General features: G+C 44.9%; 1 protein-coding gene across 1 annotated transcript in view; it reads left to right on the top strand.

Moving 5' to 3' along the window:
* The first annotated feature begins 5,376 nt into the window (after positions 1 to 5,376).
* ACBD3 (acyl-CoA binding domain containing 3) overlaps positions 5,377 to 12,527 on the top strand; it is a 47,218-nt gene continuing 40,067 nt past the window's right edge. Inside the window, exon 1 of the mRNA XM_023203630.2 lies at positions 5,377 to 5,722. Within this exon, the coding sequence (XP_023059398.1) occupies positions 5,437 to 5,722 (286 nt within the window). The 5' untranslated portion in view covers positions 5,377 to 5,436. The remainder of the gene's footprint in view (positions 5,723 to 12,527) is intronic.

Genomic DNA, 12,527 nt, shown 5'->3' with positions numbered 1-12,527 from the left:
ATAGGCAGAACACCCAAAAGTATCCTGTTTTATAAAAGAACAGACATGGAAAAGATATTTGAAAGGTTTCAAAAATACACCTTTTTGATCAATCTGTGTGCCTCCTCACATATAAAAGACAGGGATATAGAAAAACAGGTAGTTGACCGGGCGTGGTGGCTTACGCCTATAATCCCAGCACTTTGGGAGGCTGAGGTGGGAGGATCATGAGGTCAGGAGATCGAGACCATCCTGGCTAACACGGTGAAACCCCGTCTCTACTAAAAATACAAAAAATTAGCCGGGCGTGGTGGCGGGCACCTGTAGTCCCAGCTACACGGGAGGCTGAGATAGCAGAATGGCATGAACCCGGGAGGCGGAGCTTGCAGTGAGCTGAGATTGCCCCACTGAACTCCAGCCTGGGCTACAGAGCAAGACTCCATCTCAAAAAAGAAAAAAAAGAAAAACAGGTAGTTGCACTGAACTGTTTATGTAAGTTAGATTCTATTGTGACAAGTGCATTATAACAAAGATCTATTGAAAAGCCTTGGGGGAGGAATTACAAAACAGTAATGGATGTCTGTTATCTTATGGTAATGGTTATACAGTTATATGCCTGTGCCAAAACTTGTCATATTGTAAACTTTAATATTTGCAGTTTATTATACAACAATTATACTCAATGAAGCATGGGAAAAACACATTTCCTAGACTTGCTATTCAAAGTGTGGTCTGTAGACAGCAGCACTGGCATCACCAGAAAGCTTATGAGAAATGTATTCTCTCAGGCCTCCATCCATACCTACTGAGTCAGAATCTGCAGTTTAATAAGACATTCAGGTGAGCCTGTCTGGAATTCATCTCCCACGGTGAACTGTAAAGGGAAGTTATATTCTCTAATTATTTTATTTTTTAGAAACAGGGTCTCATTCTGTTGCCCAGGCTGGAGTGCAGTGACGCCATCAGGGCTTACTGCAGCCTTGACCTCCCAGGCTCAAGTGATCCTTCCAACTCAGCCTCCCAAGTAGTTGGACCCTAGATGCATGCCACCATGCCCAGCTAATTTTTTATTTTTTGTAGAGACAGGGTCTTCCTATGCTGCCCAGGCTGTTCTCAAACTTCTGGGCTCAAACAATCCTTCTGCCTCAGCCTCCCAAAGTGCTGGGATTACAGGCATAATGCACTGTGCCAGACCCTAATGTTTTTAGTCATTAAGGGCAACCACCTACACAATGGCCCTTGATGGTTCTATAAGCAAGAGGTTCAGATGCTCCGTCTGGAGGATGTTTGGGTTTTCCAAGCATATTCAATATGTTAAGTTATAAAACAATAAAAAAGTCCATATAATTTTTTTAATGTATGTCTTTTTTTGAGACAGGGTCTCACTCCATCACCCAGGCTGGAGCGCAGTGGTGCGATCTCCGCTCACTGCAACCTCCACCTCTCAGGTTCAAGCAATTCTCCTGCTCAGCCTCCTGAGTAGCTGGGATTACAGGTGCCTACCACTACGCCCGGCTAATTTTTGTATAAAAAGTCCATGTAATTAATTAATTAATTAGCATATTTTACCTACCTTCCTAGGTGTATTCTATAGGCTTTAATAATTATTGTATACTTTTTTGTTTGTTTGTTTTTTGAGACAGAGTCTCGCTCTGTCCCCCAGGCTGGAGTGCAGTGGCGCGATCTCGGCTCACTGCAAGCTCTGCCTCCCGGGATCACGCCATTCTCCTGCCTCAGCCTCCTGAGTAGCTGGGACTACAGGCGCCTGCCACCACGCCCGGCTAATTTTTTTTGTAGTTTTAGTAGAGACAGGGTTTCACCGTGGTCTTGATCTCCTGACCTTGTGATCCGCCCACCTCGGCCTCCCAAAGTGCTGGGATTACAGGCGTGAGCCACCGCGCCCGGCCTTGTATACTTTTTTTTTTAAATAACCTTTTTTTTTTTCTGATTACAAAAGAAATGCTTATTGTGAAAACTTAGGAAAACAGAATCTATCATTTCATGAAGAAGGGTTGTATTTACCCTACTCATTATCATCCCAACGGTTACTGAATGTTAAAGGTAGGACACTGAGCTAAACACAAGGGAATATATTTATAACATTTTGAAGGTTAGGCACATAATATGCATATTTTTAAGCTAATGAAAGCTAAATATAAAGATCCAAGGCAAGTGGGAAGAACACAGACTTTAGAGCAATAGAATTAGTTTTTAGTCCCCTACAGCTAGAAGTGGGTTTATCATAAAGTTAATGAAGCTCAAGCTTCAGGGCGCCTTGCTTACACAGGCCCCTCCCAAGGCCCTTAGAGTGGCCTTAGCAGTATATGCTTCTGTAAGTTTTGAGAGTAGGATATTCAAGACCTCTGTCTTCCTTTCTAACTTCCCTTCATCATCCTCTGGAGTCTGGTTAGGAGGTACTGAAATGGCTATAGGCTTTGTGGGGGATTTGGCTAAGGAGACAATGAATAGGGATACATTTAATTTGGAGTTAGTGGCATGCATTTAAGTGGTTTGCAGTCACTTCTGCATGTTGTTAAATTTTTGTTCACCGTGGGTGTAGGAATGGCTTTTCGGAATATACCTACTGCCCATTATGTCAATTTAGCCAGCACCATGTCACAAAAGTGCAAGGCCAGAGGGGGAAGGAGCCCTATGTTGCCTGACACAGGAAGTACTTGGGTAGCAGAGGAAAAACAAGGTTTGAAAGAAAAGAAAGAGCTAGTAAAATTTTTCCATTGCTTTTCCTTCTCTGGGGACGTTGCCTATAGGCACACAGAATGGTCCAGCGTTTGACACACTGTTGTAGGCTTTCCTACAATACAGCTTCTAACAAAACTAGGCTGTCCTGAACCCCTGGTAATATAATTGCTTACCTTTATACCAAGAAGGCTGGGAAAGCACTAAAATCTGCTGTGGTGTGTACCCAAGCAGACTTCAAGGGGTTCGTGCTGTAAGACCCAAAGTTCTTATGAGATTATCCAAAACAAGAAAAACCATCAGCAGGGCCTATGGTGGTTCCATGTGTGTTTTATGTGTTCGTGACAGGATCAAGCACGTTTTCCTTATCGAGGAAAAGAAAATCATTGTGAGAGTGTTGAAGGCGCAAGCACAGGGTCAGAAAGCTAAACAAAAAATGAAGGTTTTTTGAGTAATTAAAATTAGAAGACTTCGTGATCATGGTATCTCCCCTGCCAGGTAAGTATAAAATTAGAAGACTTAAAAAAATGCTTCCAACAATCAGAAGTGAAAAATTTTAAGGAGAGGGATCAATTTTCTCAAAGCCGAATCAAAATGAAGGTTCTCACTCACTGAGAATCTAAGTCATATCTGCAATTATAACTGCACCATACTTCTTTCTGTTTTTATGTGAATCATGCAAAAGGGAATAGATTAGAATCCCTACGTTTATGGGACATAAACTTATAGTTGTACTACAGTGAGTCTGTCTGTATGTGAAGCTATATGTCTTATTCACCGTAATGGATCAGATTCTGTCTGAATGTAGCATACAAATCTTGTCCTGAAAAAACTCTCTAGGGCTTCAGTAAAAACCACACACAAAATTGTCACTGAAGCAGCCAAATGGCCATAAAATCTCATAGCACATCTATGAAACTTGAGAGAGGTTTCCCAAACTGAACAATAGCCCTAAAAAAGTACATAACAATATCAGTAATGAGTTGTGATGCTGAAATAAACTTACAATTATTAAGAAACAAATTTAATCAGCCATAATGGAGAAAAGACTGATCTTTCTCTTTTCTTTACAGAAAATTACAAAATAGGCCGGGCGCCATGGCTCTCACCTGTAATCCCAGCACTTTGGGTGGCTGAGGTGGGCAGATCACATGAGGTCAGCAGTTCGAAACCAGCCTGGCCAACATAGGGAAACCCTGACTCTACTAAATTTACAAAAACTAGCCGGGCATGGTGGCTGGCACCTGTAATCCCAGCTACTCAGGAGGCTGAGGCAGGAGAGTTGCTTGAACTCGGGAAGCAGAGGTTGCAGTGAACCGAGATTGTGCCACTGCACTCCAGCCTGAGTGGCACAGCAAGACTATCTCCAAAAAAAAAAAAAAGGTTACAAAATAATTGTTATAGGAAAAGGCAATCAAAAGTTTGCAGCCAAAACAAAGGTGGGAAAAATGATCATAAATGGTGCTCCCCAAGTCTGGAAACACAAGTGAATATATATAATGTCAGGGGAGACTTCAATCTTTTAGAAAAAAATAGGTTTCCCGGCTCTCAGAAGCCCTGTAGAAGAATATCAGGCAGTCAATGAAAATATTACAGTTATGTGTGCGATGTTTGTGGGTTTTGTTAACTTTTAAAATGTCATTTGTTATTTCTTTCTCTTTCTAAATATACATTCACTTTCCTACCCTTCTGCACATTTCAGGCTCCCCAACTCCCATTGGTCCCGAACTCCCCTCCCCCCGCATCCTTTCAGATCCCAGTTGCTCCAGGTTGGCAGGTGCTACCACCCCCACCGCTGGGTCATTTCAGTACCTCCTAATTTCACCTTAACGGATCAGATCATGTCTGAATGTGGCATACAAATCTTGTCCTGAAAAAACTCTCTAGGGCTTCAGAGAATAATTGAAGCGGTGAATAAGCCATTTCAGTACCTCCTAACCAGAGGAGGAGGATGAAGGGAAGTTAGAAACGAAGAGACAGGTCTTGAATATCCTACTCTCAAAACTTATACAGAAGCGTACACTGCTAAGTCCACTCTAAGGGCCTTGGGAGGGGCCTGTGTAAGCAAGGGGCGCTGAAGCTTGAGCTTCATTAACTTTATGGTAACTTTTTGTACTCTTTCCTAATGAGGGTCCCCACAAATTGTATGAGCTGCGCTTCCTGCAAAACCAGGATCAGCCCCGTCTGCAACCTCAAAGTCACTGAATTTCTCTGCAGTCTCAGTTTCCCCTTTTTAAAAAATTGGGAATTTGCCCTGCATTTCCTTAGAGTTGCTGTGAAGGCCAAACGACATTGTGGTGGGCAAAAGAGCTCTGCAAACCACGCAAGCCCCTGCAAAAGTGAAGGGTCTCTGACCTGGAGGGTTGGATGCTGGCCAACCTCGCCAATCCTCCCTGCTCCGACCCCCGCGCGGGGATCCACTGACCCCGCCCCTGTTGGGCACTGACAGCCGCAGCACCGAACCGAGGGGTGGGGGGTGATAGCACCCGCCCACCTGGAGCAACTGGGATCCGAAAGGATGGGGGTGGGTGGAGTGGAGTTCGGGACCAATGGGAGTTGGGGAGCCTGAAAGATGGTCGCGGAGCCGGGGCAACTGATGGTTCCGGAGGGGGCGGGGCACCAGGCCTCAGCCCCTCTCCCGGAGCCCTACAGCATCTTCAGCAGCGGAAGTTCCGGTATCGGTAAGCGGAGGTCAGAGGTCAGCAGGAAGTCGATACGTGGCCGCCGCCTGTCCCCGCCGAGGAGGCGCAGCAGCCAGAGATGGCGGCGGTGCTGAACGCAGAGCGACTCGAGGTGTCCGTCGACGGCCTCACGCTCAGCCCGGACCCGGAGGAGCGGCCCGGCGCGGAAGGCGCCCCGCTGCTGCCGCCACCGCTGCCACCGCCCTCGCCACCCGGATCCGGTCGCGGCCCGGGCGCCTCAGGGGAGCAGCCCGAGCCCGGGGAGGCGGCGGCTGGGGGCGCGGCGGAGGAGGCGCGGCGGCTGGAGCAGCGCTGGGGCTTCGGCCTGGAGGAGTTGTACGGCCTGGCACTGCGCTTCTTCAAAGGTGAGCCTGGCCAGCCCCACCCCTGCCGCTTCTGCCCGGTCCCAGGAGCCCTGCACGGGCTGTGGTCTCCAGGGTGACTGGACCAGACTTGCCCTCACCCACTCATACTGGGCCGTGGTGACTCAAGCGGGGTTCCCTCCTTGGGGGTACCCCAAGTTTGTCACTACCTGCTTGGCCACTAGGTCACACCCCTGACGAACCTGCAACCTTGGTTTAGCAGTCATGTCCCGCCTCCCAGAGGTTACCGGGGCATTTTACCTGATTTAGCTTCTGGGATTTCCAGGAGCCAGGGTGGAAGAATGGGCCCGCTTTCTTCCAAAGGATCCCATTCTGGGATTGCCTTGTATTATTTTTTTTTTACTGACGCTTTTCTTTTCCTGTTTCCCATGGCTTGTCACATCAGGACCCGCCGATTTTTACCCTTAGTGGAAAAAATCTGTCAAGAGGTTCCGTATATAGCCTTTCCAGCCGTTCTTGGGAACCATAAACTGGAATAGGACTTGATCCCCTGGCAGATTGATGTGGCAGAGAGGAGAAAGTAAAGTGTTAAGCTCATCATCCCCTCCGGCTTGTCAAACTCTTGAGGAGGGATGTCCACTATGTTCTAGTAACTTCTAGGTAGTTAAAATTTTACATTGTAAGCAATGTGCAAGAGTGAATTCTCAGACCTTCTAACAGTACCTTCTGTGCTTTTCGCATGATTAATTGTTAAATGTCTCTTGTCTTAGAGCAAGATTGTAGTGTGCGGGGTTTTTTTGTTTTTTTTGTTTTTTTAATTGGGTGATTCACTTAGTCAAATGGTGGAGAGACCAATCACATGATTTTTGTCAGTGGGAAAACCTGATGAAAAGCCCGTTAGTTTGATTCTTAAAGATACTTAGTCTTTTAGGGCGAACGGACAGGGAGGGACATCAGCAAATGAAGCTTTAAAAGTGGTTGCTAGGTTCCACGTACATTCCAGAACAGCATATTTATGACACTTTCCCCTGAGGGGGTACCTTTTGGAGTACATACTTTACTAGCCGAAATTGAGTAGTTCAATGTAATGATACACACGGAAGTTGTTTTCCCTCAAAATAACTTTAATTGTGCAAACTAGTGAAAGTTTTATAAATTCTCCAGAACATTTGATCATTTCACATTCAATGACATTTTCGTGGTCATTGCACAATGAGTTGAGCCCTCTATGTACTAACTAGCTTGGGGAATTGGTAATGGCTAGTGGGTTTTGGATCGTTTGACTTTTAGATCACTGGCTTGAATTTAGAGTTTGCTGTAGTGATGATATATTACCACTTTATAAAAATCAGATGGTTTCTGTACAACTCATATAGCTACATTCCACTTTAAATTTTTATTCTTGGAACTTATTTTTCGGTAAAGTATATTGTAGCAGAGAGTAAGACTAGAAATGAACTTTTTGTTTTTGTTTTTGAGCTGGAGTCCTGCTCTGTTGCAGGACTGAGGGAGGCTGAGGCAAGAGAATCACTTGAAGCTGGGAGGCGGAGGTTGCAGTGAGCCAAGATGGCACCATTGTACTCCAACCTGGGTGACAAGAGCAGAACTCCGTCTAAAAACAGAAAAGAATCATGGCCGGGCGCGGTGGCTCAAGCCTGTAATCCCAGCACTTTGGGAGGCCGAGACGGGCGGATCACGAGGTCAGGAGATCGAGACCATCCTGGCGAACACGGTGAAACCCCGTCTCTACTAAAAAATACAAAAAACTAGCCGGGCGAGGTGGCGGGCGCCTGTAGTCCCAGCTACTCGGGAGGCTGAGGCAGGAGAATGGCGAGAACCCGGGAGGCGGAGCTTGCAGTGAGCTGAGATCCGGCCACTGCACTCCAGCCTGGGCGACAGAGCAAGACTCCGTCTCAACAAAAAAAAAAAAAAAAAAAAAAAAAAAAAAAAAACAGAAAAGAATCGCTTGAATCTGGGGGGCAGAGGTTGCAGTGAGCCGAGATCATACCACTGCACTCCATCCTGGGCGAGAAAGTGAAATTGTCTCAAAAAAAAAATAACGATTAAAACACTATAACGTGTAGTACGTTTAGCATTGTTTGGAGAGTCAGGAAGCTCTGGATTCTAGTTACCTTGTAAACTAGACAATTAACTTTTCCAGACTCAGTTTCATATGTATAAAGGGAGCTGGATTCGATGAAATATGATGTCTCAGAGTTAAGATTCAGTGTTCTAAACCTAACAGATTATTTTAGCATGTGTCTTGAGTGGTAGGAATCCTGGGGGAACTTATAACTTGGGGCCTAGGTGTTAGTCACCTTAGAGAATAAAGCTACATTGATAGGTGTGGTTCACTCCCTAAATTAAGTTCTCAAAGCGATATCCTGGTACTAAAAAGGAGAAATAGCTGTGTAGCAATTAAAAGCTACCTTTCTGCATGGATCATTGGAGACAGTATATGAGACACTAACTGAAAAAAGAAAGGGAAGGATGTAAAAGCAGTCAGAAGAATTATGGAATGTGGAGTGAGCCGAGTAATGCTGCCTTTGTTTTTTTTGTTGTTGTTTTTTTGGTGGTTTTTTTTTTTTTAAACGGAGTTTCACTCTTGTTGCTCAGGCTGGAGTGCAATGGTGCGATCTCTGCTCACTGCAACCTCCGCCTTGAGGGTTCAAGTAATTCTCCCACCTCAGCCTCCCAAGTAGCTGGGATCACAGGCATGCGCCACCACGCCCAGCTAATTTTGTATTTCTGGTAGAGATGGGGTTTCTCTATGCTGGTCTTGAACTGCCGACCTCAGGTGATATGCCCGCCTTGGCCTCCCAAAGTGTTGGGATTATAGGTGTGAGCCACCGCGCCCGGCACCTTTGTTTTAATGTGTGGATTTTTCTAGTGGAACACTTGGTGTTTTGTCAGTCTTGCAAGGACTTTTAATCACTGTTCTATGGTTTTGTACTGGTATCTCACAAGAATTAGAAATAACATTACATTTTCGGCAGGGTGCAGTGGCTCACGCCTGTAATCCCAGCACTTTGGGAGGTCCAGGCAGGCGGATCACAAAGTCAGGAAATCGAGACCACCCTGGCTAACAGGCGAAACCCCATCTCTACTAAAAATACAAAAAATTAGCTGGGCGTGGTGGCGGGCGCCTATAGTCCCAGCTACAGGAGGCTGAGGCAGGAGAATGGCGTGAACCTGGGAGGCGGAGCTTGCAGTGAGCTGAGATTGAACCACTGCACTCCAGCCTGGGCAACAGAGTGAGACTCTGTCTCAAAAAAAAAAAAAAAAAGGAAAGAACATTACATTTTCTCTTCCACTGTGGAATAAATATGAATCTTGAAAGCATGGATATATTTTTCCATTGCAAATAGCTTGGATTGGAAATGACAAGTCCTATTTCTTACTCCATCCTTGTCAGGGTGGTAATAGACCAGTGACTGAATCGATTATGTCAACTATTCTTAATTTTTTATGACAGTAAAAGTAAAATAGATAAAGATATATAAAGATATGGGTAAATGTAAGTTAGCATTTTACCATCTAACTTTCAAACATTATTGACTCCTCAGTATGGATAGTTTTGTATTAGATTATAACTATAAATCAATAGTACATTCACTTTTGCTTAGAGTTCAAAAGAGGAGTTAAGGACCCAGTGACAACTGCAATACAGTGTGGAGGACTGAGGGAGCAGATGCCATTCCAGGGTGGGGGAAGGCCAAGAGCCATGAAAGCCATGAAAAGGCAAAGCATGTGTGTTTGCAGAATGGAAAATAGAAAGCATTTTGATGGGGAAAGCTGGGAAGGTAACTGAGTTCAGATCTTGGATGGACTTGCATGCCATTGTAATTTTTTTTTTCTGAGATGGAGTCTCTGTCACCCAGGCTGGAATACAGTGGCATGATCTCTGCTCCCTGCAACCTCTGCCTCCTGGCTTCATGCAGTTCTCCTGCCTCAGCCTCCTGAGTAGCTGAGCTTACAGGCTTGTGCCACCATGCCCAGCTAATTTTTGTATTATTAATAGAGGTGGGTTTCACCATGTCAGCCATTCTGGTCTTGAACTGACCCCAGTTGATCTGCCCGCCTCAGCCTTCCAAAGCGCTGGGATTACAGGCATGAACCACCGCGCCTGGCCATGTAAATACTAGTAGTTTGGCCTTTTTGTCAGTAAATTAGAAGATGAGGAACTGCTGGAGGTTTTTAAAGGGAGGAGCAAAGTTGCTTAATTCTTTTTTTTTTTTTTTAAGACAGTATGGTTTTGTTACGCAGGCTAGAGGGCAGTGTCACGATCTTGGCTCACTGCAGCCTATGTCTCCCAGGCTCAAGCCATCCTCCCACCTCATCCTCCTGTGTGGCTGGGACCACAGGCAGAAGCCACCACGCCCAGCTAATTTTTGTAGAGACAGGAGTCTTGCTTTGTTTCCCAGGCTGGTCTTGAGCTCCTGAGCTCAAGCGATTCACCCACCTTGGCCTCTCAAAGTGCTGGGATTACAGGTGTGAGCTGCCACACCCAGCCAGAGTTGCCCATTTCTATTTTAGCAATGTTAAGCTAGGTTTTCTTGTCTCCATGGGTTAAGGACCCATAGGAATCCAGTGGGTTCGTTTTATTGTAGCCTTTATACTTCTTGGATGGAGTTGACCTGGGGAATTGTATTTTGGTTTTTAGAGTTCTTTGGGGTGGACTTTTCCTTCGTTACTCTATTACATTAAGCTGGTAGATTGTTTACATTAATTTAAAATTTCAGAGTAATAATTGTCAATAGTTGAGTAGATGTTTACTAAATCTCAGGTACTGTGCCACAAACTGTATATGCATTATTTTGTTTAATCTTCCAAGAGGCCTTCAGTAAGGGTATTAACCCCATTTCTGAGTTAAGGATCCTGCCTCAGGCCCCTCAGTTATTTGGAAGGTAAGTCTTGGACTCATTTTCTTTATGGAATAGTTAATTATACTAGCATTGCTATTGATTATACCCGATTATATTACTGATAGCGGAGTATTATATGTTGGGAGATAATTATATTAATGATAGCAATCAAATGGACAACTGAAATGGTTCCATTTCCTGTTGTCTTTAAACATAGGCAACTACAAGAGCATTTATAAATGGCTTTCTTAATGTTTTAAAATACTGTACAGCTGTAATTTATTCATTGGAAACATATATAATTAGCGTGCTTCCTGAACTTCAGTGGTCTATCCTCAGATAATTTCAAGTTTGTTACTATGGAACATCTATTACATTTTTTTTCCTCCTTTTATTATCTTTACCTTTAGACAGAAGTATGTAATACTGTAGGAGGATATATAGACCTAAGAGAGACAGATACAAGACAAAAACAATTATAGCCACCAGTTTCATGTTAAATTTGAGCTGAACCAAAACTTGTTTTAACTGGATTCAGGGGTGTGTACCTGTTGTTTCTGTTTGTTTGTTTGTGTTTTTTGAGACGGAGTGTCACTCTGTCACCCAGGCTAGAGTGCAATGGCGTGATCTCAGCTTGCTGCAACCTCTGCCTCCTGGGTTCAAGCAGTTCTCCTGCCTCAGCCTCCCAAGTAGCTGGGATTATAGGCACATGCCACTATACCCAGCTAATTTTTGTATTTTTAGTAGAGACGGGGTTTCACCATGTTAGTCAGGCTGGTCTTGAACTCCTGACCTCAGGTAATCCACCTGCCTCGGCCTCCCAAAGTGCTGGAATTACAGGCATGAGGCACTGTGCCCGGCGTGTGTTTTTAATGTAAGTGATTTTAACATTTTCCTGAGGCTTGCCTTTATCACACATGCAATGCACTAAAGTACACAAATACTAAGTGTGTAGCTTGATGAATTTTCACAAAGTGGTCAGTGTAGCCAATGCCCGGAAGCAGATATTTTATCAGTTAACTAATGCAAGAGCTACTGTGAATCAGTATTTAGAAAGGTAAGCTGAGGAGTCAACACTCTTTAGGGTGTGTTTTCCTTGCTCTGCCACTTAATTGTGTTAACTTTTTGTGCTTTGCTGTACTCATAAAGGGTTGTTTTAGAAATTGTATATATAAACTCTTAGCAAAATGCCTGGCTATTGGTATTTTTGTGGCTGCTTATGTTATTGAAAAGGAGATACTTCTGAGAATTGATTATGGATGTTTTGAGTTAATGGAGAGGAAGTCTTAAAACTTTTACTGGCCAAGCGCGGTGGCTCAAGCCTGTAATCCCAGCACTTTGGGAGGCCAAGAAGGGCGGATCACGAGGTCAGGAGATCGAGACCATCCTGGCGAACACGGTGAAACCCCATCTGTACTAAAAAAAATACAAAAAACTAGCCGGGCGAGGTGGCGGGCGCCTATAGTCCCAGCTACTCAGGAGGCTGAGGCAGGAGAATGGCATAAACCCGGGAGGCGGAGCTTGCAGTGAGCCGAGATCGCGCCACTGCACTCCAGCCTGGGTGACAGAGCAAGACTCCATCTCAAAAAAAAAAAAAATTTTACTAAGCGGTTAGTACATGCTAGGCAATTCCCAGAGTGTTTCCTACTCATTGATTCAGGAATACTGCATTGTATTATCTTTTTTTTTTTTGAGGCAGAGTCTTGCTCTGTCGCCCGGACTGGAGTGCAGTGGCCGGATCTCAGCTCGCTGCAAGCTCCGCCTCCCGGGTTTACGCCATTCTCCTGCCTCAGCCTCCCAAGTAGCTGAGACTACAGGCGCCCGCCACCTTGCCCAGCTAGTTTTTGTATTTTTAGTAGAGACGGGGTTTCACCGTGTTAGCCAGGATGGTCTCGATCTCCTGACCTCGTGATCCGCCCGTCTCGGCCTCCCAAAGTGCTGGGATTACAGGCTTGAGCCACCGCGCCTGGCCTTTTTTTTTT

The sequence above is a fragment of the Piliocolobus tephrosceles genome, chromosome 1, assembly GCF_002776525.5.
Source record: "Piliocolobus tephrosceles isolate RC106 chromosome 1, ASM277652v3, whole genome shotgun sequence".
Lineage (NCBI taxonomy): Eukaryota > Metazoa > Chordata > Mammalia > Primates > Cercopithecidae > Piliocolobus > Piliocolobus tephrosceles.
This window is presented reverse-complemented; position numbering and strand designations above follow the sequence as displayed.